Here is a 24,672-nt window from a genome sequence, read left to right as displayed (position 1 = left end):
GTTTACTGTGCTGCTTCCTGCATGGCTTGCTGTGCTGCTTCCGTAGTTTGATGTGTTGCTTGCTGCGGCGCTTGCTGTGTTGCCTGCTACGTGGTTTGCTGTGTTGCTTCCTGCATGGCTTGCTGTGTTGCTTGCCAGGTGGCTTGCTGTGCTGCTCGCTAAGTGGTTTGTTGTGTTGCCTCCTGTGTTGTTTCCTGCGTGGCGTGCTGTGTTGCTTGCTGCGTGGTTTGCTGTGTTGCTTGCTTCATGGCTTGGTGTGTTGCTTCCTGTGTTGTTTGCTGCGTGGCTTCCTGTGCTGCTTGCTCAGTGGCTTGCTGTGTTGTTTGCTGTGTGGTTTACTCTGTTGCTTGCTGCGTGGCTTGCAGTGTTGCTTGCTGCGTGACTTGCTGTGTTGTTTGGTGCGTGGTTTACTGTGTTGCTCGTTGCCTGTTTTTCTGTGTTGTTTGGTGCGTGGTTTGTTGTGTTGCTTGTTGTGCTGCTTGATGCATGGCTTGCTACGTTGCTCGATACGCTTCTTGCTGGGTTGCTGCATCGCTTGCTGCGTGGGTTGCTGTGTATTTGTCGATGTTGCTTCCTGCGTGGTTTGCTGTGTTGTTTGCTGCGTGGTTTCATGTGCTGTTTGGTGCGTGGTTTGTTGTGTTGCTTGGTGCGTAGTTTTCTGTGTACCTTGTTGCGTGGTTTTCTGTGTTGCTTGTTGCGTGGTTTACTGGGTTGCTTGGTGCGTGGTTTGTTGTGTTGCTTGGTGCGTAGTTTTCTGTGTTCCTTGGTGCGTGGTTTTCTGTGTTGCTTGTTGCGTGGTTTTCTGTGTTGCTTGTAGCGTGGTTTTCTGTGTTGTTTGGTGAATAGTTTTCTGTGTTGCTTGGTGCGTGGTTTTTAGTGTTCCTCGCTACGTGGTTTCCTTTGTTGTTGGCTGCGTGGTTTTCTGTGTTGCTTGCTTTGTGGTTTCCTTTGTTGTTTGCAGCGTGGTTTCCCGTGTTGCATGCTGCGTGGTTTGCTGTGTTGCATGCTGCGTGGTTTGCTGTGTTGCTCGCTACGTGGTTTTCTGTGTTGCTCGTTACGTGGTTTGCTGTGTTGCTCGCTACTTGGTTTGCTGTGTTGCTTGTTGGGTGGTTTACTGTGTTGCATGCTGCGTTGTTTGCTGTGTTGTTTGCTGCGCGGTTTTCTGTGTTATTTTTGGTGAATTGTTTGCTGTGTTGCTTGCTGCGTGGTTTACTGTGTTACTTGCTGCGTGGTTTGCTGTGTTGCTTGCTTCATGGCTTGGTGTGTTGCTTCCTGTGTTGTTTGCTGCGTGGCTTCCTGTGCTGCTTGCTCAGTGGCTTGCTGTGTTGTTTGCTGTGTGGTTTCCTCTTTTGCTTGCTGCGTGGCTTGCAGTGTTGCTTGTTGCGTGGTTTTCTGTGTTGTTTGGTGAATGGTTTTCTGTGTTGCTTGCTGCGTGGTTTGTTGTGTTGCTTGAATTGCGTAGTTTTCTGTGTACCTTGTTGCGTAGTTTTCTGTGTTGCGTGGTTTTCTGTGTTGTTTGGTGCGTGGTTTTCTGTGTTGCTTGTTGTGCTGCTTGATGCATGGCTTGCTACGTTGCTCGCTACGCTTCTTGCTGGGTTGCTGCATCGCTTGCTGCGTGGGTTGCTGTGTATTTTTCTATGTTGCTTCCTGCGTGGTTTGCTGTGTTGTTTGCTGCGTGGATTCCTGTGTTGTTTGGTGCGTGGTTGGTTGTGTTGCCTGTTGCGTGGTTTCCTGTGTTGTTTGCGCATTGTTGGTTTTGGTGTTTGTTGCGTGGTTTTACTGTGTTGTTTGGTGCGGTTGGTTGTGTTCCCTTGTTGCGTGGTTTACTGTGTTCCTTGGTGCGTGGTTTTCTGTGTTGTTTGTTGCGTGGTTTTCTGTAGTTGCTTTGTGAAGCGTGGTTTTCTGTGTTGTTTGGCGAATGGTTTTCTGTGTTGCTTGGTGCGTGGTTTTAGTGTTGCTTGGTGCGTAGTTTTTTCTGTGTTCCCTTGTTGCGTGGTTTTCTGTGTTGTTTGGCGAATGGTTTGCTGTGTTGCTTGTTGCGTGGTTGGTTGTGTGTTGCTTGTTGCGTGGTTTAATTTGGTTGCTTGGTGCGTGGTTTGTTGTGTTGCTTGGTGCGTAGTTTTCTGTGTAACCTTGTTGCGTGTTTTTCTGTGTTGTTTGGTGAATGGTTTGCTGTGTTGCTTGCTGCGTGGTTTTAGTGTTGCTCGCTACGTGGTTTCCTTTGTTGTTGGCTGCGTGGTTTTGCTGTGTTGTTTGCTTTGTGGTTTGCTGTGTTGTTTGTTTCGTGGTTTGCTGTGTTGTTTGCTTCCATGGCTTGGTGTGTTGCTTCCTGTGTTGTTTGCTGCGTGGCTTCCTGTGCTGCTTGTTCAGTGGCTTGCTGTGTTGTTTGCTGTGTTGTTTCCTGTTTTGTTTGCTGCGTGGCTTGCAGTGTTGCTTGCTGCGTGACTTGCAGTGTTGTTTTGCGTGGTTTTACTGTGTTGCTTGTTGCGTTTTTCTGTGTTGTTTGGTGCGTGGTTTGTTCTGTTGTTTTTGTGCTGCTTGATGCATGGCTTGCTACGTTGCTCGCCTACGCTTCTTGCTGGGTTGCTGCATCGTTTTGCTGCGTGCTGTGCATTTGTCTATGTTGCTTCCTGCGTATTTTCATTGTGTTGTTTGGCTGCGTGGTTTTCTGTGTTGTTTGGTGCGTGGTTGGTTGTGTTGCTTTGTTGCGTAGTTTCTGTGTTACTTATTGCGTTGGTTCCGTGTGTTGCTTGTTGCGTGGTTTAGCTGTGTTGTTTGGTGCGTGGTTGGTTGTGTTGCTTGGTGCGTGGTTTTCTGTGTGTTCCTTGGTGCGTGGTTTTTCTGTGTTGTTTGTTGCGTGGTTTTCTGTGTTGCTTGTAGCGTGGTTTTCTGTGTTGTTTGGTGAATGGTTTTTCTGTGTTGCTTGGTGCGTGGTTTTAGTGTTCCTCGCTACGTGGTTTCCTTTGTTGTTGGCTGCGTGGTTTTCTGTGTTGCTTGCTTTGTGGTTTCCTTTGTTGTTTGCAGCGTGGTTTCCCGTGTTGCATGCTGCGTGGTTTGCTGTGTTGCATGCTGCGTGGTTTGCTGTGTTGCTCGCTACGTGGTTTTCTGTGTTGCTCGCGTTACGTGGTTTGCTGTGTTGCTCGCTACTTGGTTTGCTGTGTTGCTTGTTGGGTGGTTTACTGTGTTGCATGCTGCGTTGTTTGCTGTGTTGTTTGCTGCGCGGTTTTCTGTGTTATTTTTGGTGAATTGTTTGCTGTGTTGCTTGCTGCGTGGTTTACTGTGTTACTTGCTGCGTGGTTTGCTGTGTTGCTTGCTTCATGGCTTGGTGTGTTGCTTCCTGTGTTGTTTGCTGCGTGGCTTCCTGTGCTGCTTGCTCAGTGGCTTGCTGTGTTGTTTGCTGTGTGGTTTCCTCTTTTGCTTGCTGCGTGGCTTGCAGTGTTGCTTGTTGCGTGGTTTTCTGTGTTGTTTGGTGAATGGTTTTCTGTGTTGCTTGCTGCGTGGTTTGTTGTGTTGCTTGGTGCGTAGTTTTCTGTGTACCTTGTTGCGTAGTTTTCTGTGTTGCGTGGTTTTCTGTGTTGTTTGGTGCGTGGTTTTCTGTGTTGCTTGTTGTGCTGCTTGATGCATGGCTTGCTACGTTGCTCGCTACGCTTCTTGCTGGGTTGCTGCATCGCTTGCTGCGTGGGTTGCTGTGTATTTTTCTATGTTGCTTCCTGCGTGGTTTGCTGTGTTGTTTGCTGCGTGGATTCCTGTGTTGTTTGGTGCGTGGTTGGTTGTGTTGCCTGTTGCGTGGTTTCCTGTGTTGTTTGGTGCATTGTTGGTTTGGTGCTTGTTGCGTGGTTTACTGTGTTGTTTGGTGCGTGGTTGGTTGTGTTCCTTGTTGCGTGGTTTACTGTGTTCCTTGGTGCGTGGTTTTCTGTGTTGCTTGTTGCGTGGTTTTCTGTGTTGCTTGTAGCGTGGTTTTCTGTGTTGTTTGGTGAATGGTTTTCTGTGTTGCTTGGTGCGTGGTTTTTAGTGTTGCTTGGTGCGTAGTTTTCTGTGTTCCTTGTTGCGTGGTTTTCTGTGTTGTTTGGTGAATGGTTTGCTGTGTTGCTTGTTGCGTGGTTGGTTGTGTTGCTTGTTGCGTGGTTTACTTGGGTTGCTTGGTGCGTGGTTTGTTGTGTTGCTTGGTGCGTAGTTTTCTGTGTACCTTGTTGCGTGGTTTTCTGTGTTGTTTGGTGAATGGTTTGCTGTGTTGCTTGCTGCGTGGTTTTTAGTGTTGCTCGCTACGTGGTTTCCTTTGTTGTTGGCTGCGTGGTTTGCTGTGTTGCTTGCTTTGTGGTTTGCTGTGTTGCTTGTTTCGTGGTTTGCTGTGTTGCTTGCTTCATGGCTTGGTGTGTTGCTTCCTGTGTTGTTTGCTGCGTGGCTTCCTGTGCTGCTTGCTCAGTGGCTTGCTGTGTTGTTTGCTGTGTTGTTTCCTGTTTTGCTTGCTGCGTGGCTTGCAGTGTTGCTTGCTGCGTGACTTGCAGTGTTGTTTGCTGCGTGGTTTACTGTGTTGCTTGTTGCGTGTTTTTCTGTGTTGTTTAGTGCGTGGTTTGTTGTGTTGCTTGTGCTGCTTGATGCATGGCTTGCTACGTTGCTCGCTACGCTTCTTCCTGGGTTGCTGCATGGTTTGCTGCGAGGGTTGCTGTGTATTTGTCTATGTTGCTTCCTGCGTGGTTGGTTGTGTTGCTTGTTGTGGGGTTGTCTGTGTTGTTTAGTGCGTGGTTGGTTGTGTTGCTTGTTGCGTGGTTTTCTGTGTTGTTTGGTTGCATGGTTGGTTGTGTTGCTTGTTGCGGGGTTGTCTGTGTTGTTTAGTGCGTGGTTGGTTGTGTTGCTTCCTGCGTGGTTTTCTGTGTTGTTTGGTGCGTGGTTTTCTGTGTTGTTTGGTGAATGGTTTTCTGTGTTGCTTGCTGCGTGGTTTTCTGTGTTGTTTAGTGCGTGGTTGGTTGTGTTGCTTAGTGCGTGGTTGGTTGTGTTGCTTCCTGCGTGGTTTTCTGTGTTGTTTAGTGCGTGGTTGGTTGTGTTGCTTGTTGCGTGGTTTACTGGGTTGCTTGGTGCGTGGTTTTCTGTGTTGTTGGCTGCGTGGTTTTCTGTGTTGTTTGGTGAATGGTTTTCTGTGTTGCTTCCTGCGTGGTTTTCTGTGTTGCTTGGTGCGTGGTTGGCTGTGTTGTTTTGCGTGAAGTTGGTTTTTGTTTGTTTGAATGGTTTGCGTGGTTTTCTGTGTTATTTTTGGTGAATGGTTTACTGTGTTGCTTGCTGCGTGGTTTCCTGTGTTGCATGCTGCGTGGTTTCCTGTGTTGCTTGCTGCGTGGTTTCCTGTGTTGCTTGGTTTCCTGTGTTGCTTGGTGCGTAGTTTGCTGTGTTGTTTGGTGCGTTGTTTTCTGTGTTGCTTGGTGCGTAGTTTGCTGTGTTGTTTGGTGCGTTGTTTTCTGTGTTGCTTGGTGCGTAGTTTGCTGTGTTGCTTGGTGAATGGTTTCCTGTTTTCCTTGTTGAGTGGTTTTCTGTGTTATTTTGGGTGAATGGTTTGCTATGTTGCTTGCTTTGTGGTTTACTGTGTTGCTTGTTGCGTGGTTAACTGTGTTGCTTGCTGCTTATTTTGCTGTGTTGTTTGGTGAATGGTTTACTGTGTTGCTTGCTGCGTGGTTTACTGTGTTGTTTGGTGAATGGTTTACTGTGTTGCTTGCTGCGTAGTTTGCTGTGTTGTTTTTGGTGAATGGTTTGCTGTGTTGCTTTCTGCGTAGTTTGCTGTGTTGTTTGGTGAATGGTTTACTGTGTTGCTTGCTGCGTGGTTTACTGTGTTGCATGCTGCGTGGTTTTGCTGTGTTGTTTGCTGCGTGGTTTACTGTGTTATTTTTCGTGAATTGTTTCCTGTGTTGCTTGGGTTTGCTGTGTTGCTCGTTGCGTGGTTTCCTGTGTTGTCTGCTGAATGGCTTCCTGTGTTGCTTGCTGCGTGGTTTGCTGTGTTGCTCACTGGGTTGCTCGCTGCGTGGCCTGCTGTGTTGCTTGCTGCGTGGTTTGCTGTGTTTCTTTCTGCGTGGCCTGCTGTGTGGCCTACTGTGGTTCTTGCTGCGTTACTTACTGTGCTGCTTGCTGTGTGGCCTGCTGTGTTGCTTGCTGTTGTTACACGTCTATTACTTGCATCTCCCTGGACTCTCCTCCACTAAAATAGTGAGTTGCCTTTTACATAAACTAGATGTAAATGTCTTCGTTAATGTCATGTAAGTTTATAATCAATGACGCCCAAGGATGACAACGTAAAGTGATACTCATGATGTATTTCAGTAAGCTGACAGACAATCGCAACCTCCCCCAGAGTGTCCTGTTCATGACAGCTGGGATGGGTCAGAGTTAAAAGTACCTGTTTCAGTGCTAAGTCAGACAACAGGTTCTGCTTATGCCTACAGATTCAGCCGATCTGCATCCAGTATCAGGGCTGATTACTCAGCGTAATTGTTACTGGTACCACTACAGAAATTCCACAGACCTTTTTGACCCGGACAGGAACGGACACATCACACATACAGGTGGACACAATTTTGTTGATGCATTTTCTCAGGAAGATATTTCTTAAACCGGCAATATATGTCGAAATACATTTAAAGTCAAATTTCTTTCTCATTTGCTCATACGTTCATTACCAAAATATTTCATTGTTTGTCAGTCTGGCGATTCGGGGGCAGTAGGGAAGCCAAGTGGTTAAAGCGTTCGCTCGTCACTCACTCACTCACTAACTCACTCGGGATTCTGACTTTCAGAGTATGGATGCCAAGGCAGTCTTCGCATGCTTCCTCCTGGGCGTGATCTCAGCGGCAGCTTCAGGTGAATATTTATTGTTGTTATCTTAAATTCAGTAACTTGGGTCAACAGTTGCTTAAGGACTGATTTCAATTCAAACCTTTCTAATCGATCACAACACGGCTAGGATTCCGTTGACAAATGTAAATGCTGATACATGTTTTATATCAATCAATAGATCCTTCAAAATGGTTATTCCAGACTAAACAAAACAATCCTATCTTATTTTAATTGAAGTTCATTTCGCTTTTGGATATTTTCGTATTCACGGCACTCAACGAGTTGCAATGAGTATTAATTACTTCAACAATGTATCCGTGTTACGTGTTGAAGGGCATTGTCCTATTTCAATGGCTGGAATTCTCCCCATATTATATAATGTAAATTGTGAATGCAGATAAATTGATCATATGAAACTGTAAAAGTGAATGACAAGTTTGTCGTAAATTCTTCCTTAAAATAACCCTTGGTACCATCACATACAGCATGGGCACTATCTCCATGTTAGTGTAACGTGCCGTGCGGGCATAGTGCATGTAAACATACATCGTTACTATTTATTGGACCAGAGTATATATTATAAGTTGTTCACTGGTCACGAGGGGAACATAAACAAACATCGAGGGTACATCAACCCATGGGCCCCGAGGGACCAGTGAACAACGCATTTATCTTACCGAACACCTTAATGTTAATTTTGAATTGTTTGACATGGGGTACATTGAAATGTTACTCGCTTGTAAGGGGGTACATTGAAAATAATAGAAGAGCGCTCAGCCAATCAGAAAGCAACATTTATGTGTGAGGTAAGATAAAGTTGGTTGGTTGTTTAACGCGCACTCAGTGATACGGCGGCGGTCTGTAAATAATCCAGACTGGGCCAGACAATCCAGTGATCAACATCATCAACATCGATTGCACGCACGCACGCACGCACATACACACACGCGCGTGTGTGCGTTCTTGCGTGTATGTGTTTGTATGGAGTATTGGGGCGTAAAACAACCAGCATTCACACTCTGTAGTTCCTTTCTAATGGAAGTTGCTCTTACGTGTAGCTGTATTCCTTTAATGTGTTGTAGGTCAGTAAAGTTTATCGTTTTTTTAAATGTTCTTTATCTCTTATTATTTTTCCTCAGGCGCTTCGAATAATCGGCCTTTCCCCTCATGAGCGAAACTCTTGTTTCACATTTTCTATGCGGAAGACTCTAGTTTTGAGCCTTTTATACATATCTGATAATTGTAATTCTAACATTTTAAAGTGTTACGGTTTGATATTTCTAATCAACCGACACACGTCTGTATCACATTTCGTCCTTAATCAGACAACGATTAACTTTGCCTCTGTGTGTATCGAATGTACATTGTCTTCAAATACATATCTGGCGTTATCCTTTTCATATCAGACCTAACAATAGAGACCAATGTGGTGGAGTTGGTAGAATTTCACGGAACGATAAAGACCCCGAACTACCCTGAAAACTACCACGACGACTACGAAGGGATCTGGGAGTTGAACATCCCTCAGATAGGCGGCAAATATACCTTTGTCCTGAATATTGAGGCGATGGACATAGAGGGATCTCCTGGACATTGCGCTGATTACATCAAAATAGACCATAAGGAATATTGTGGACAGTCACCTATGACAATCAGGGGTAAGTGTTTAACCAGGACGTCAAGGTCACTTTAGACGCATGCCATACCCGTCGGTGACAGCCAGTTTCATTGCGAACATGAGTGAGTGAGTGAGTTTAGTTTTACGCCCCCATCAGCAATATTCCAGTTATATGGCGGCTGTCTGTAAATAATCGAGTCTGGACCAGACAACCCAGTGGTCCACAGCATGAGAAATTGGGATACGATGACCTGTGTCCCAAGTCAGCCAGCCTGACCACCCGATCCCGTTAGACGAAGTATGGGTTACAGACTGATCAATTCTAACCCGGATCTTCGCGGGTCCCAAGTCGCATGACGGCTCGTGTGTCGCTTACAGCCCTTCAATCAACTTAGTTTCGTAAAGTTGCAGACGAACTTGGTGATAATAGAGAAATAGAAAACAAAAATGGCCTAGTGGTTTTTGTAAATCTTGTGCATCAGGTACCTGATACCTCTGCCATTCGGAATTAAAACTAATTTTCTCTGCCAGAACTTTCAAGTGTACGTAAGTTTTCTTAGTCTTATAAACATCTCAGTTCTTCGCTGAATAACAATAACGTATATTGTTGAACTTAACTTAAACCTTCACAATGAATAAGAAGAAATGAATAGTTGTCGTTTTGTGAGTATTGATCACAAAAATTTGTTGCTGTTCCATAAGTGGGATTTACACTGTTTACTGTTTTCACTGTTTGTGAAACTTTTCCAATTCACCTCACCGTCACTTCTTAGCCTAACTTAGACGGCCTTGTGTGTGTTGAATTCCATACATGAAAGCACCGTTTGGATGTTCGAGATGATTGAAGATCAGAAGCATCGATCTTGTCACACAGTCTTGTAGAGAATATAAACCCATCCATCTTATCACACAGTCTTGTGGAGAGTACAAACGCATCCCTCTTTCCACAAAGTCTTGTGGAGAGTATACATTATAAGTTGTTCACTGGTCACGAGGGGTGCATGGGTTGATGTACCCTCGATGTGTGTTTATGTTCCCATGGGCCCTGAGGGACCAGTGAACAAGGTATTTATCTTACCGAACACCTTAATGTTAATTTTGAATTGTTTGAAGCACGGATACAAATCTTTTTTGTAGCCATCGCTAGATTTTGCTGACAAGAAAAACAGATTTAGAGTTATCTCCCTTCCATCGATTTGCATTCCCAAAACATCGGTAATTTCCGTACATCATACATGATTCAATGTTATTCGAGATAAAGAATTACTACCACGAAGTACCCAATGAGTTGCCATTGCCCGCGGGGTACATTGAAATGTTACTCGCTTGTAAGCGGGGTACATTGAAAATAATAGAAGAGCGCTCAGCCAATCAGAAAGCGGCATTTATGTGTGAGGTAAGATAAAGACCTATATGTGAAACAGATGAGGCTGTTCTACTTTTCCCTTATATTTCTTGTTCAGATAAGTAGATCAGCTGCAGTGACTTGGCCACTTGGTCGTTTTTCAAAGTTATCAGAGATCTTAGGCATCATAATACATCATCGCTATTCCTAACATTCATTTCTCCATTGGTCAATATTGGTTGACTTTGTATTTGATCCAGTCGAAAGTATACTAGAGGAGTTCTTCCAAATACAAGTTCTCCAACTCAGTATTAGAGGAGACTCGTTCTTTAAAATACAGGTTTAATGGATGTATAGTGGAGAGGCAGCGATCAAAGATAATTATTAAAGACAAAGTTGAAGATTTTTTGCATGGGATTTGAATATTTCAGTTCCAGACATCGAGTACGGGGTTGTGATTGACTTCCACACGGACATCAGCATCACAGGAAAGGGCTTCACAGCAACTTACGACTTTGAACCGCAATATTAGGGTAAGATAAATCCAGGAAACTATATCATCTTTCAACAGGTAACTGTTCTGGAGAGCCAAATATGGTCATCATAAAGCTAATATTTAAGAATCAACTCTGTTTGCTTTTTCTCCCTTTCAATGTTTAGTCCTGTTTGTTAGCATTCAAGTTGTACCTTCCACTTATCCTTCACTGTATGTATTCCTCTCAGCCCTAACTGTATACTGTATACCCTGGTTATAATGCCACCATTTGTCAAGGAGAAAACGTGGCATTATATCCAGGATGGCATTATAACCAGGTAGGACAGTCAGAGGCCCTATGCAATCAACAACGTGATTGAGCTGATGTTTCTTGTAATGATCCTTGAATGACTGGATATTCCCAGCATCTAAAGGCTGCAGGTGACGTTTTGTTGTAGGTGGCAGGAAGTGTATTGTCATCTTATCTGGGATTACAAGACTACTTAAAGCATTAATGAGTTTGGTCAATTAATTTGAGTCATGTCAATTAACCAATTAAGGTATTATAATACATGCAGCCAGTGTAATTGACATTATAACCTGGGGAAAATGACTTGTTCCAAACACCTTTGGCAAATGGCATTAAAATCAGTTTGGCATTATAACCAGGGTTTTATATCGGCAGGAAATCCGTTCTAGCAAAAACATGGCATTATATCAAGGATGGCACTAAAACCAGGGACATTTTAACCGGGGTGCACTATACATTCTTCTCAACCCTTTCAGCACTCTCTCACACCCGAATCCTGTCCCTCACACAATCTCGACAAGCACATGTGTTTTGGGTGGGATCAAATCTACATTGTTTGCTACTCTTATGTTTCAGGCAGCATGTCAGCACTACATGGACTGAGGTGGATCACTATCCGTGACATCGAAATTAAAATCGTTTGAGTGTACCATTATCGGATTTATTCTTTATCGGTTGAAATAAAAACTGCAGTTAGAGTGAGTGAGCTATTTTCAAAGAGGTGACGTGGAGTTTAACGTTATATAGTGACTTGTGCTGTGTGTTCGTGCATGCGTTGGGGCGGTGGGTAGCCTAGTGGTTAAAACGTTCGTTCGTTACGCTTAAGACCCGGGTTCGATTCCCCACATGGGTACAAAGTGTGAAGCCCATTTCTGGTTTCTCCCACCGTGATATTGCTGGAGTATTTCTAAAAGCGGCGTAAAACTAAACTTACTCGTGCTTGCGAAGTGTCTGCTTTTACTAATGTTAACGCTCATTCTATAGCGCTAACACACTGAGTTGTCATGCCACTGTTTGACATGAAAACAAACTCAGACAAAACGGCGTTGGTGGCCTGAGGCACTGCATTTCGCAGATAATGCACATTTGCGTGGATTCCAGAGCCGGTTCGCCCCATTCGTGTTTCTAAGTTTGTCTGCACTATACACTCATGGCTTTCATGGAATTGTTAAATGTCCAAGACCCTCACTTACAGCTTCCTTCCACATCAAGGGAACAATATTGAAGCAAAATATTGAAACCCTACTCACTCAGTCACTATATCCCTTAATCACACTACCGCTTAGATACAGACTCCAAGCCGACAAGTCCTTGGTCTTTCGCTCTTCATTCAGATGTGCTTCTAAATGAGAAGATCTAAATCAAACAATCGCCAAGTACATGTTATCAAGAGAAGAAGTGATCACCATTCCTTTGTGTTGTTTGTATCTAAATCTCTGGATGTCGGAGCTAACCGACCTGATGAAATGTTCGAAAAGCTTTCTTGACACATTTAAAGTTTGTCTGCATTTGGTATTTTTACTAGTCCAAAAGTTAAAGGTCACATGCAACCAAAAATCAAACATAATTAAAACACAATTATCACTTATTCATGACATATAATATACATTGCTGGTTATGAAAAAACATATAAACAAAATTATAAGCGTACAATCGCAAATCAAAAGTGCAATATTGTGTACTTCGGTTTACTTCCCAAGAAACGAAGCAGCCGGGATACCGAACCCAGTCAGAGCGGGTGGGTGTGCACTCAAGTGTAACGGCTGGTTCAGTTGCAGATGCCTTCACGGCTAATTGTGTGTATATATATAGAGAGAGATGTTGGGTTTTGAAAATACATGCTCATTTTTTGTGTATAACATTTTGCAATCAACAGACATCATAACATGTCATGTGTTCAAGTATCACACCTGCCTGTCTGTGTAATTACATAATGTGACAGAGACCGAACTCGGGCCATAAATCAATGCGTTTTGTTTATTGTGTATAGCCTGATTGGTGTTAAGTTCAAATCGCTTGTGGTCAGTGATAGCAGCTGTGTATTGAATATTGTCATTAGCAGACAGACAGGCAGACACACAGGTGTCAATAAAACAAGACATTGAATTTTGTCTGTGACAACGACATATCTATATCACAGTTAGAAATTCTGTCAACGCTAAATAGTGACATTGCTTTTAAGTATCGAACTGAGAAAGTTTCTCGGTAAGAAGAACGTGTGGTGAAATAGACAAATGAAATTATATAAACAGTTAATTTACTGTCATAACATATAAAAAAGCTCGTGCCTGTGAGATATCAACAAAACATTAGAAAAATAGCTCACACCAAAGCCTTCACCGAATATTCACCCGACAACCGCTTCCAAGCTGCGCGAACCTATTTACTTGCGCACGTGCTATGAGCGCAGCCCAGCTGTTGAAACCCGTTTTCCCCAGAAAAGTCTGGGGAAATTTAGTGAAACGTTTGAACTCCGATTTCGCGCGTTTTTTTTCATCGCGTTATTTTTCAACTTTATAAGTTGAATTTGCATTTTTTGACGATTTGTTTCGGTATGTCCATACCGAAAGGTATCAGAATCTGCAAAGTTGTGTTTTACGTTGCATGTGACCTTTAAGAAAAGTTACTTTATGGCCATATCAGATAACTTTCATACCGATTTTAATGTGTCTTAATTTCGTGAAGAATGCAGACCTACAAGAGTCAGTTTGGAGTTGGTACATGACGCATTTTACATTGGAGCCATACGATGTGAAACGATTAAAATGTGTTTACAATGCTGCAGATGCTGCTTATTATGGTTGTGTCATGTGCGAAGCTAACTAAATATACACCCGAGTTAAAGCATTCCCGGAAGTTTTTACAAAGTTGTATCGGTGGTGTGCACTTTCAGTACGATGGTAAAGCTGCATGTTTCTCTGTAAGGTCATGTCTTGACTACAAGAAAACACAAGAAAATAACTGTTACAGTTTTCTTCAACGTTTAAATTATAATATAGATTTGGCAGAATACACAAACTATCTTTTTTGGCTCAAAATGATACATTACAAGTGTGGAACTAGACAGAGGATCAGGCAACATGGCGTGTATGTGATGAGACTCAAACGTTTATTTGTAACCTGGGAACCAGAGACTAAGCGTTTGTCTAGGTGTTTTGTAGCAAGAGGACGATTTTCATCATTGGGGACAACAACTGGACCAAGCACTCACAGGCCCTCGTGTCTTTGCGAAGATTAAAGATTTAAAAAACAAACAAATTGAGATGACTCCCGACTCGAAATGCTACACAGTACAATCATAATACTGTGAAGCATTTCGAGTCGGGGGTCATCTCAAATGTTTCATGTGTTTTTAACATCTTTAATCCTCGCAAAGAGACGAGGGCCTGGCAAGCACTTCCTGGATACACTAATCACCCCTCAAATCCCCACGTATTCTCGCCAAATCATGTTTACAGCCATGAAAGACACATTCCCACACCATGACGGAACATCCAACAAAGGCAATAGTTGGTTGAATGTTTTTTGCTGCGAGTGCTACATTTCGGGAAATACTTGCTTCGCTTAACGTAGATTTTGGTCTTAAAAGGGATCAGGTTCCTGATTTATACTTTGTATTGTGATTCAACCACCTAGCACATGTGTATTGTTGACAAACCCAAGGAGCATAATTGTAGCTGAGAGATACAACGCTTTAAAGAAACTCCTGCTCCTTGGGCCAATGGTCCATGAGCAAGTATCACCTTTTAAAGTTCTTTGTTTGATATAATCAATTGCCTTCGTTACTTATTAAGATCGTAAGTACGTTTTGCGACCTTAAAGTAAGGAACGCAGCTTCCGCGTCCAAGTCTGGTATAACATACATATAATTATATTGCACGTGACTGTTCAAACGGACGATCCTGATAATTGAATTGAAGAAAAAAAATAGAATAACGTTCATGAGAATAAATCAATTTCTGAATAGTATCTCGGTTTTTAAATTATTTCACATTGTATTTCTATCTACATAATAAAATCGTAGTTTCTTGTTGTTCACAAAGTCAGAGTTTTTCAATTGGCAAATCCCTGGGAAATCGTTACTAATGTTAGGCATTTTGAAAGCCGTTCCAACCAATTTATTTGCCTAGTCAGATGGGCGAGATCTTGTTTAATCACAGACAAGTATGGTTCGCTGGACTGGACTTCACATTATTCTAAATTTGCAATATGGTTGCTCGAAGATAAACAAAGTTCAGAGACATTCTTGTGCATTCGTCGCAAGTGTCATAGTATGCATTCATCTCAAGCAATATTTCATCTGATACACGAATATTGTATATAGTATGCATGTTGTGTTATGTACGTCTATCAAGGGTACATTCATTAATAATATGGTCTTTGGCACTGTTTGGCATTTGAATGGAATGGGTGAATCAGTTATAACACTGTTGATGGCTTTATGACATAGGAACATATACGTCCCTCCTCTTCATCCCTCACTTTGGTGTTGAATAAAACTGATAATACATGACGCACCCAAATACACTGTTCTGTTACACCATCCGTCGTCAGTTGAGGCAAATCAAACTTATTGAATACAGAAACATATACCGATGATCTCTGCTGAATTCATACGATCACAGAAATTGTAGATTCATTTTTTTACAGTTAACTAGAGCAACATTAATTGCATTATTTTGTGTTTATATGTTTGTAGTTATATCACATATTTACTCAGACAATACAATTGCAAACGTAGCACTTTAGTGATCACAGGTGACTGCAATTTAGCATCCAGTATTTTGGAGAAGTGGGGATACAGGGTACATATAAACCATTACGTCCAAAGGTTAGGAGAAAATGCTCCTCAGGGAAAATAAAAAAAAAAAAAAAAAATTATTTTTTTTTGTGTGGGGGGGACGACTGAAAGCATTAACCACTGGGATACCCCACCACCACAAATGAAAAGAATGGAGCATAGGATAAGCTGAAAACCCTACAAAGCTATTCATAGTCATGGGAAATAGGATTGGAAAGTGAGTCAACAACAAAAGCATGATATCATAGTGCTGAGATTTCCTCAGGTTCCGGCTGAATCTCCGTTCTCCCTTGGGCTCAATTTATATGGGCTTGTTTGTTACTATCAAAGTTATATATATCAGAGACTAAGCGTTTGTTTAGGTGTTGTGTAGCAAGAGGACGATTTTCATAATGGGGGACAACAACTGGACCAAGCACTCACAGGCCCTCGTGTCTTTGCGAAGATTAAAGATTCAAACATTTTATTTTTTTAGATGACTCCCGACTCGAAATGCTACACAATACAATCATAATGTATTGTGCTGTGAAGCATTTCGAGTCGGGGGTCATCTCAAATGATTTATGTGTATTTACATCTTTTATCCTCGCAAAGACACGAGGGCCTGTGCAAGCACTTCCTGGATACACTAATCACCCCTCAAATCCCCACGTATTCTCGCCAAGTCACGTTTACAGCCATGAAAGACACATCCTCACACCATGACGGAACATCCAACAAAGGCAGTAGTTGGTTGAATGTTTTTTGCTGCGAGTGCTACATTTCGGGAAATACTTGCTTCGCTTAACGTAGATTTTGGTCTTAAAAGGGATCAGGTTCCTGATTTATACTTTGTATTGTGATTCAACCACCTAGCACATGTGTATTGTTGACAAACCCAAGGAGCATAATTGTAGCTGAGAGATACAACGCTTTAAAGAAACTCCTGCTCCTTGGGCCAATGGTCCATGAGCAAGTATCACCTTTTAAAGTTCTTTGTTTGATATAATCAATTGCCTTCGTTACTTATTAAGATCGTAAGTACGTTTTGCGACCTTAAACTAAGGAACGCAGCTTCCGCATCCAAGTCTGGTATAACATACATGTAATTATATTGCACGTGATTGTTCAAACGGACGATCCTGATAATTGAATTGAAGAAAAACAATAGAATAACGTTCATGAGAATAAATCAGTTTCTGAATAGTATCTCGGTTTATAAATTATTTCACATTTTATTTCTATCTGTAGAATATAATCGTGGTTTCTTGTTGTTCACAAAGTCCGAGTTATTCAATTGGCAAATCCCTGGGAAATCGTTACTAAAGTTAGGCATGTTGAAAGCCGTTCCAACCAATTTGTTTGCTTAGTCAGATGGGCGAGATCTTGTTTAATCACAGACAAGTATGGTTCGCTGGTGAGGGCGCAGGACTGGACTTCACATTATTCTAAATTTGCAATATGGTTGCTCGAAGATAAACAAAGTTCAGAGACATTCTTGTGCATTCGTCGCAAGTGTCATAGTATGCATTCATCTCAAGCAATATTTCATCTGATACACGAATATTGTGTATAGTATGCATGTTGTGTTATGTACGTCTATCAAGGGTACATTCATTAATAATATGGCCTTTGGCACTGTTTGGCATTTGAATGGAATGGGTGAATCAGTTATAACACTGTTGATGGCTTTATGACATAGGAACATATACGTCCCTCCTCTTCATCCCTCACTTTGGTGTTGAATAAAACTGATAATACATGACGCACCCAAATACACTGTTCTGTTACACCACCCGTCGTCAGTTGAGGCAAATCAAACTTATTGAATACAGAAACATATACCGATGGTCTCTGTTGAATTTATACGATCACAGAAATTGTAGATTCAACGATAATTTCTTACAGTTAACTAAAGCAACATTAATTGCATTATTTTGTGTTTACATTTTTGTAGTTATATCACATATTTACTCAGACAATACAATTGCAAACGTAGCACTTTAGTGATCACAGGTGACTGCAATTTAGCATCCAGTATTTTGGAGAAGTGGGGATACAGGGTACATATAAACCATTACGTCCAAAGGTTAGGAGAAAATGCTCCTCAGGGGAAAATAATTTAGGGGGTGGGGGGCTAGTGAGGAGGAGGAGTATATTCCAGCAATATTATGGTGGGGGAAACCAGAAATGGCATGGGCTTCAGTGGAAGCGAACCCAGGTCTTCGGTGGGACGAATGAAAGCTTTAACCACTGGGCTACCCCACCACCACAAATGGCTTTTTGAAAAATAGGAGAATGGAGCATAGGGTAAGCTGAAAAATAACCCTACTTACAAATAACCCTACAAAGCTATTCATAGTCATGGGAAATAGAATTGGAAAGTGATTCAACAACAAAACCATAATATCATAGTGCAACCTCTTCTGCACACACTCACGTTTCAACAAATGTGTGTGTGTGTGCATGCGTGCGTGCGTGTGTGTGTTGGAGAGAGAGAGTGTGTGTGTGTGCAGCAAGTCCCCTTAACGAGGCCACTAATAAGGACTGACTGACTGACTGAGTTTTGGTTTTACGCCGCTTTTAGCAATATTCCAGCAACATCACGGCGGGGGACACCAGAAATGGGCTTCACACATTGTACCCATGTGGGGATTCGAAGCCGGGTCCTCGGCGTGACGAGTCAACGCTTTAACCACTAGGCTACCCCACCGCCCCCACTAATAAGGAAGCTGAACAGCTTAAAAGCCATAACATAGGAAGGAGCGCGTAGACATCATCAAAATGGCTGAAGTTATATGTATTCCGCAATCTATTAGCATTTTCCATGTATGCTGGGTCTCATATGCTATGTTTTATATGTGACACAAAGACTTTAGGTATCAGGTATTAGATTTTCTATCATATAATGAATCTTTTACCCTTTTATAAGTATGTTGATCTGATATTTTATTTTTGTAAGAACAAACATATTTTCATCGTGGTCTTTGGAGTTTAGTTTCATGGTACAAATTATCGTGTTTAGCATTTTTCTCTATAATCATCTAAATCATTATGCAAGATCTGAATGTTATGCAAAACGTTTAGTTCAAATCTAATATGTATGAAGAGCATTATGGTAATGAATGTTGAAAGTCGTTGAAAAATTGTGATTGCTCATTAGCAGCAAAATGGATCATGCTGTAAATTAATAAATTGATGACGTTTTTGACGTGTAAACAAGGTTTGCTCTAGCCAGCAGCCTTACACGACATAAGTTTATCCACACTGGTGAGCGTCCATACCAGTGCGACCATCGTGGTCGGGGATTTACACAACCTTACCGTTTACATCTGCATCGAATGACCCACATGACGAACAACCTTCATGATCTGCACTATGATCTCTAATGGGTACCTTATGATCTGCACTATGTTCTATTATGATAAGGTATTTTATGATCTGCACTATGTTCTATTATAGGTATTTTATGATCTGCACTATGATCTCTTATGGGTACCTCATGATCTGCACTAGGTTCTATTATAGGTATTTTATGATCTGCACTATGATCTCTTATGGGTACCTCATGATCTGCACTAGGTTCTATTATGGTATTTTATGATCTGCACTGGCACTATGATCTCTTATGGATACCTCATGATCTGCACTAGGTTCTATTATGGTACCTTATGATCTGCACTGGGATCTCTCATGGGTACCTCATGATCTGCACTAGGTTCTATTATGGTACCTTATGATCTGCACTGAGATCTCTCATGGGTACCTCATGATCTGCACTAGGTTCTATTATGGTACCTTATGATCTGCACTGGGATCTCTCATGGGTACCTTATGATCTGCACTAGAATCACTCATGGGCATGCTGTCATCTGCATTAGGACCTCTCAAGGGTGGGCACTCATCTGCACTTGAATAACTTAAGGGTAACAACATTTTACAGAATTCAATAACAATAAATTTTATATTCAAAGGGAAGCTGAACATCTCTATTCTAAGGTCTAAGGTCCGGGTCGTAAGAGGCGACTAACGGGATCGGGTGGTCAGGTTCGCTGACTTGGTTGACACATGTCATCGGTTCGCAGCGCAGATCGATGCTCATGCTGTTGATCACTGGATTGTCTGGTCCAGACTCGATTATTTACAGACCGCCGCCATATAGCTGGAATATTGCTGAGTGCGGCGTAAAACTAAACTCACTCACTCACTACTCTTGGCGCTTTGTTGATAAAATATATTTATATGATACTAACTAACACTTTAATCATGTTAGTAGGCACTTAAATAAAGTGTACAGGTAGGTTTTAAACACAACAGCTCAGACACATAGTCTGTGTACTGGATGTTGCCTGCAGGAGTATTGTTTATCAATAGTTGTGTGACTGCAAGTGGGTGGCCTCTATTGATTTCCACTTTCTGACTGGCGGTAGCTCTAGGGTTCAACAAGCTGTTGTATTTTCACCTTGGACACTTACTGTTCGCTTTTCACTTCAGAGAGTTACTCACCCCTTTTCACGTTGAATTCCAACAGTTCCCACACACTTTAAGATGTTTGGGTGCCATTGAATAGCTTATTTTGTTACCAAAAAAAGTGGAGTAGAGAAATTATCACTGATTTTCAATCACAAAGCCATTAGTTAAGTTTAGTTTAAAATCAAGACTTCAAATTATTAGTTATGTGTAGTAACACAATGAACAGACGAGGAATTATAGAAACTAATGTCGGTATGGCGGATCCAGGAATTTTCAGAGGGGGCGGGGGTGGGGGTTCAAACCCAAAACATTAACTTCAAGTGTGGTCTTTAGTCATTTTCTGTGTGTGTGTGTTATTGTACAATAGCGATGTTTTGGTATAGATACTCATACAGTTTTCAAGATATTAAATATAAGTTAAACGCATCCATAACAACCAATCACTACTGTGAAGACGGAACTGAAATAAGCAATATATTGTTTGAAGCGTATCTAAAATATGTCTATGAAGACGCCTACTTGTTTCTCGACTGGTGCGGTAGACAATCGTCAGTCACGGTAATATTCTGCCTCCAGGCTTCCATCTTTTATTTGTGAAAAGCACCTAACGACCCAAGGCCAGAAACATGGCTGGGAAGATGGCCTCCTTATGTTTGAGTACACAATGCCATTCAGAAAGTGGTCAAATGTAACAAATGTTCTATTAGGGATTACACTTTCTCAGTAAAGTACAGATTCTAGTACTTCTGTAGGGTTCCATTCTTGTCTTTAAAGCACAGATTCTAGTACATTTTGGGAGTTGAGTCCCATCTGGGATTCGAACCCACACCCTCAGAGTCAGGCACCTAATCGGCAGCACACAAAGTCAGCCGCCTAACCAACTCACCCACAAAAATGGAACCCTACAAAAGTACTAAAATCTATGTTTTAAAAAGAACGTGGAATCTGAAATTTGATGCCTTCTTATGTAGTACCAGTTTCTAAGGTGGAATGTCTGCAAGAGGTGACGTGACCGTTCAAACGCATATGAGAAATCGCCGTTTCAGCTACCGTTTTGCTTAATTTATGCTAGAACCGTTTCACGGTCCTAGAACAAACTTTTCGTGCTGAATGCAATGGTGTGGATCAAAAACTTGTAAGTTCACAAAATAAAAAAGTTATACCAACACAATCGGCCGCCATTTTGATTGTCTCATTCTTTCAGTCCATATTTAAAGCATTTAGTAAGGGTGCTCGACGAGAAAAATTCGTTACTATGTGTCCGCGAGTTTGCTTTATCATGTGTCCGACCATGTGTCCGCGAGTGTGATTTATCACGTGTCCGAGTTAAATATCAAACTCGACACTTAGTTCTCGTTTGATATTTAACTCGGACACATGATAAATCTCCATATCAAACTCGCGAACACATGGTAACTTATAATATGCTCATCAAATCCAGATCTTTAACTCCGATATGATTGCCGTCTGCGTATCTGAGGATAGCTTAGTAGGAGTTTGCGTCTATGCTTTTACAATAAGTCATCAGTACAAGTGAGCGAAACATTCATACGAGCTTATCTGAATTCATATGAGCTTATCTGAATATTTCCGATAAATTCCGAATGCACGAATATGGCAAAAGGGTGTACTGTGATGATTATATTGTGTTTCCTTTGCTGAGGGGCGGTGGGGTAGCCTAGTAGTTAAAGCGTTTGCTCATCATGCCGATGGCCCTGGTTCGACTCCCCACACGGGTACAATGTGTGAAGCTCATTTCTGGGGTCATGTGATATTGCTGGAATATTGCTAAAAGCGGCGAAAAACTGTATTCACTCTTCAGCTGAAACGAATGCTTCTTTTAGATTGATCGGTCAGAAGTCGCAACATCCTGTTGAGGTATATTCAGGTCCTTATGCAGAGGGGCGTCGTAGACTTGGTAACAGCTGGCCAATCAAAGCATACTGTTGTCAGACACTATGGGTAATCTGAATGTGATTTTCCAAGGTGATTGAACGATATCGACCAACGGGTGGTGTCGAAAACAGAGTGGGTAGAGGGAGGAATAGATTATAAACAGGATCGAAGCACCGTTTCGTTGAGATACAGATTCACTTCTGAAGCAGAACTAAGGGACATCTTCAGGGCTGCTACAGGATCCCGACTTCCGGGCTCTACGATAGAAACAGACTGAAAGTTGCAGTTCTGAAATCAAAATGTCTTATCTGATCTAGAGGAAAGTGTTGTTGGTGTATCTGTTTAGAAGCAATGACTGCACATGCTGTAAGACATAATAACACTGTTGTAATAGTTGTTGATGTATCTGTTTAGGACAACTGACTGTACATACGTTTCTTTCTTCAGACTGACGGGATTAAAGTAACATTCTGATCAAAGCGGCACCAAACTCAACTCACTCGCTCTTTTAAAATTCTTTTAGTTGTTTGGTTTGTTGATTGTTTAACCCGGCACTTAGCATTATTTCCCCACCCCCACCCCTTTTTTTGCCCTGAAAGTTTGTTGTATGACCACTGAAACTCAGGTGAAAATGGAGTGTGCACACACACACACACACAAACCCCCACCCACCCCCACCCCCACCCCCACACACACCCTTCTCAAAAGCTGTATCCCCCCTGATTTCAGCTATAAGACGGCGGTCTGTAAATACTCGAGTCTGGACCAGACAATCCAGTGGTCAACTGCATTAGCATCGATTAGCGCTGTTGGGATACGATGACATGTGACTCGATATTTACAGACTGCCGCCATATAGCTAGAATATTGCTGAGTGTGGCGTAAAACTAAACTCACTCACTCACTCACCCCATCGGTGTCAACATCTGATGGAAGACTTGCGCCATTATCCGTCTTCTCCATGATATGCTGTACGTGGCAGTAGCGTAGGTTTATGGAATGGGAATTGAGTGGTTGTACCGGAAAAGAGAAAAGTGTCAGAGTGCATCTCCCGGAGAAATCCCCGATAACATAGGTGCGTGCATTCGCATGTCATCGGGACCGTGATCGTAGTTACTCTGAAACCCAAGACATTTAACCCTTACGACACTGGCGATAACAACAGCCGGATGTAACAGAAATTACTATACGATCTATTTCAGCGTGCGTGGGTGAATGTTGTATTATTAAGCCAGAACACATCACTGGTCAGAGATAACAGTGGTTGATAGCGGGAGCATCAACGCAAATGTACAGTGAGGTTATACATGATCCTGCTCCTTAAGCCGTTCATGAGTATGGTGTAAGTGGGTGAATTTTGGTTTAATGTCGCTTTGAACAATATTTCAGTTAAGTGCCAGCGCGTCTGCTTCATCAGAAAGCCGAAGTCAACTAGGTCAACACTTTAACCGGGGCGGTGGGGTAGCCTAGTTGTAAAGCGTTCGGTCGTCACGCCGAATTGAAGACCCGGGTTCGATGCCCCGCATGGGTACAATGTGTGACACCTATTTCTGGTGTCCCTCGCTGCGATATTACTGAAATATTGCTGAAAGCGGCTAGAACCAACCTCACTCACTCGCTAACACCTTTACCGAAAGTGGATCTGGTGCTGACAGACCCAGAAACTACCAATGCGAATCTGGCCCTATTGCTGGACGAAACTCAGCTCCCCGTGCATACACCTGGATATATGTCTGGCACCATTGCTGGACGAAACTCAGCTCCCCGTGCATACACCTGGATATATGTCTGGCACCATTGTTGGACGAAACTCAGCTCCCCGTGCATACGACTGGATATATGTCTGGCACCATTGTTGGACGAAAGTCAGCTCCCCGTGCATACACCTGGATATATGTCTGGCACCATTGCTGGACGAAACTCAGCTCCCCGTGCATACACCTGGATATATGTCTGGCACCATTGCTGGACGAAACTCAGCTCCCCGTGCATACACCTGGATATATGTCTGGCACCATTGTTGGACGAAATGTCTCACGCTCCCCGTGCATACACCTGGATATATGTCTGGCACCATTGTTGGACGAAACTCAGCTCCCCGTGCATACACCTGGATATATGTCTGGCACCATTGTTTGGACGAAACCTCAGCTCCCCGTGCATACACCTGGATATATGTCTGGCACCATTGTTGGACGAAACTCAGCTCCCGTGCATACACCTGGATATATGTCTGCCACCATTGTTGGACGAAACTCAGCTCCCCGTGCATACACCTGGATATATGTCTGGCACCATTGTTGGACGAAACTCAGCTCCCCGTGCATACACCTGGATATATGTCTGGCACCATTGTTGGACGAAACTCAGCTCCCCGTGCATACACCTGGATATATGTCTGGCACCATTGTTGGACGAAACTCAGCTCCCCGTGCATACACCTGGATATATGTCTGGCACCATTGTCTGTTGTTGGACGAAACTCAGCTCCCCGTGCATATACCTGGATATATGTCTGGCACCATTGCTGGACGAAACTCAGCTCCCCGTGCATACACCTGGATATATGTCTGGCACCATTGCTGGACGAAACTCAGCTCCCCATGTATACACCTGGATATATGTCTGGCACCATTGCTGGACGAAACTCAGCTCCCCGTGCATACACCTGGAAATATGTCTGGCACCATTGCTGGACGAAACTCAGCTCCCCGTGCATACACCTGGATATATGTCTGGCACCATTGCTGGACGAAACTCAGCTCCCCGTGCATACACCTGGATATATGTTAACATATCTCAAGTTTGTCCTGCTCACTTTTTGTTATTGGTGTGTACAACTGTCAACTGCGAATTGCAGGGTCCGTGCGACCGTGCAACACGGCGTGCGTAAGAAGATAGGTACATTTTATGACAGGTAGTAACACTTGGCCCACCCCACAATGATAAGGTCTCATTTAAG

At 42.7% G+C, this 24,672-nt stretch overlaps 1 protein-coding gene and 1 pseudogene across 1 annotated transcript; one reads left to right on the top strand and one right to left on the bottom strand.

The window, feature by feature from the left end:
* Positions 1 to 244: 244 nt before the first annotated feature.
* LOC124265284 lies at positions 245 to 5,297 on the bottom strand (annotated as a pseudogene).
* A 1,125-nt stretch (positions 5,298 to 6,422) lies between these two features.
* LOC124265269 (zinc metalloproteinase nas-39-like) lies at positions 6,423 to 11,259 on the top strand. Its single transcript, XM_046700056.1, has 5 exons — positions 6,423 to 6,542; positions 6,774 to 6,837; positions 8,220 to 8,471; positions 10,208 to 10,309; positions 11,138 to 11,259. The coding sequence occupies exons 2-4, from the start codon at positions 6,777 to 6,779 to the stop codon at positions 10,306 to 10,308; spliced, it is 414 nt and encodes a 137-aa protein (XP_046556012.1). The 5' UTR covers positions 6,423 to 6,542; positions 6,774 to 6,776; the 3' UTR covers position 10,309; positions 11,138 to 11,259.
* The last annotated feature ends 13,413 nt before the right edge of the window (positions 11,260 to 24,672 follow it).

This window comes from Haliotis rubra, unplaced genomic scaffold (assembly GCF_003918875.1).
Source record: "Haliotis rubra isolate DU_JTF1 unplaced genomic scaffold, ASM391887v1 Scf97, whole genome shotgun sequence".
NCBI classification, from domain to species: domain Eukaryota; kingdom Metazoa; phylum Mollusca; class Gastropoda; order Lepetellida; family Haliotidae; genus Haliotis; species Haliotis rubra.
This window is presented reverse-complemented; position numbering and strand designations above follow the sequence as displayed.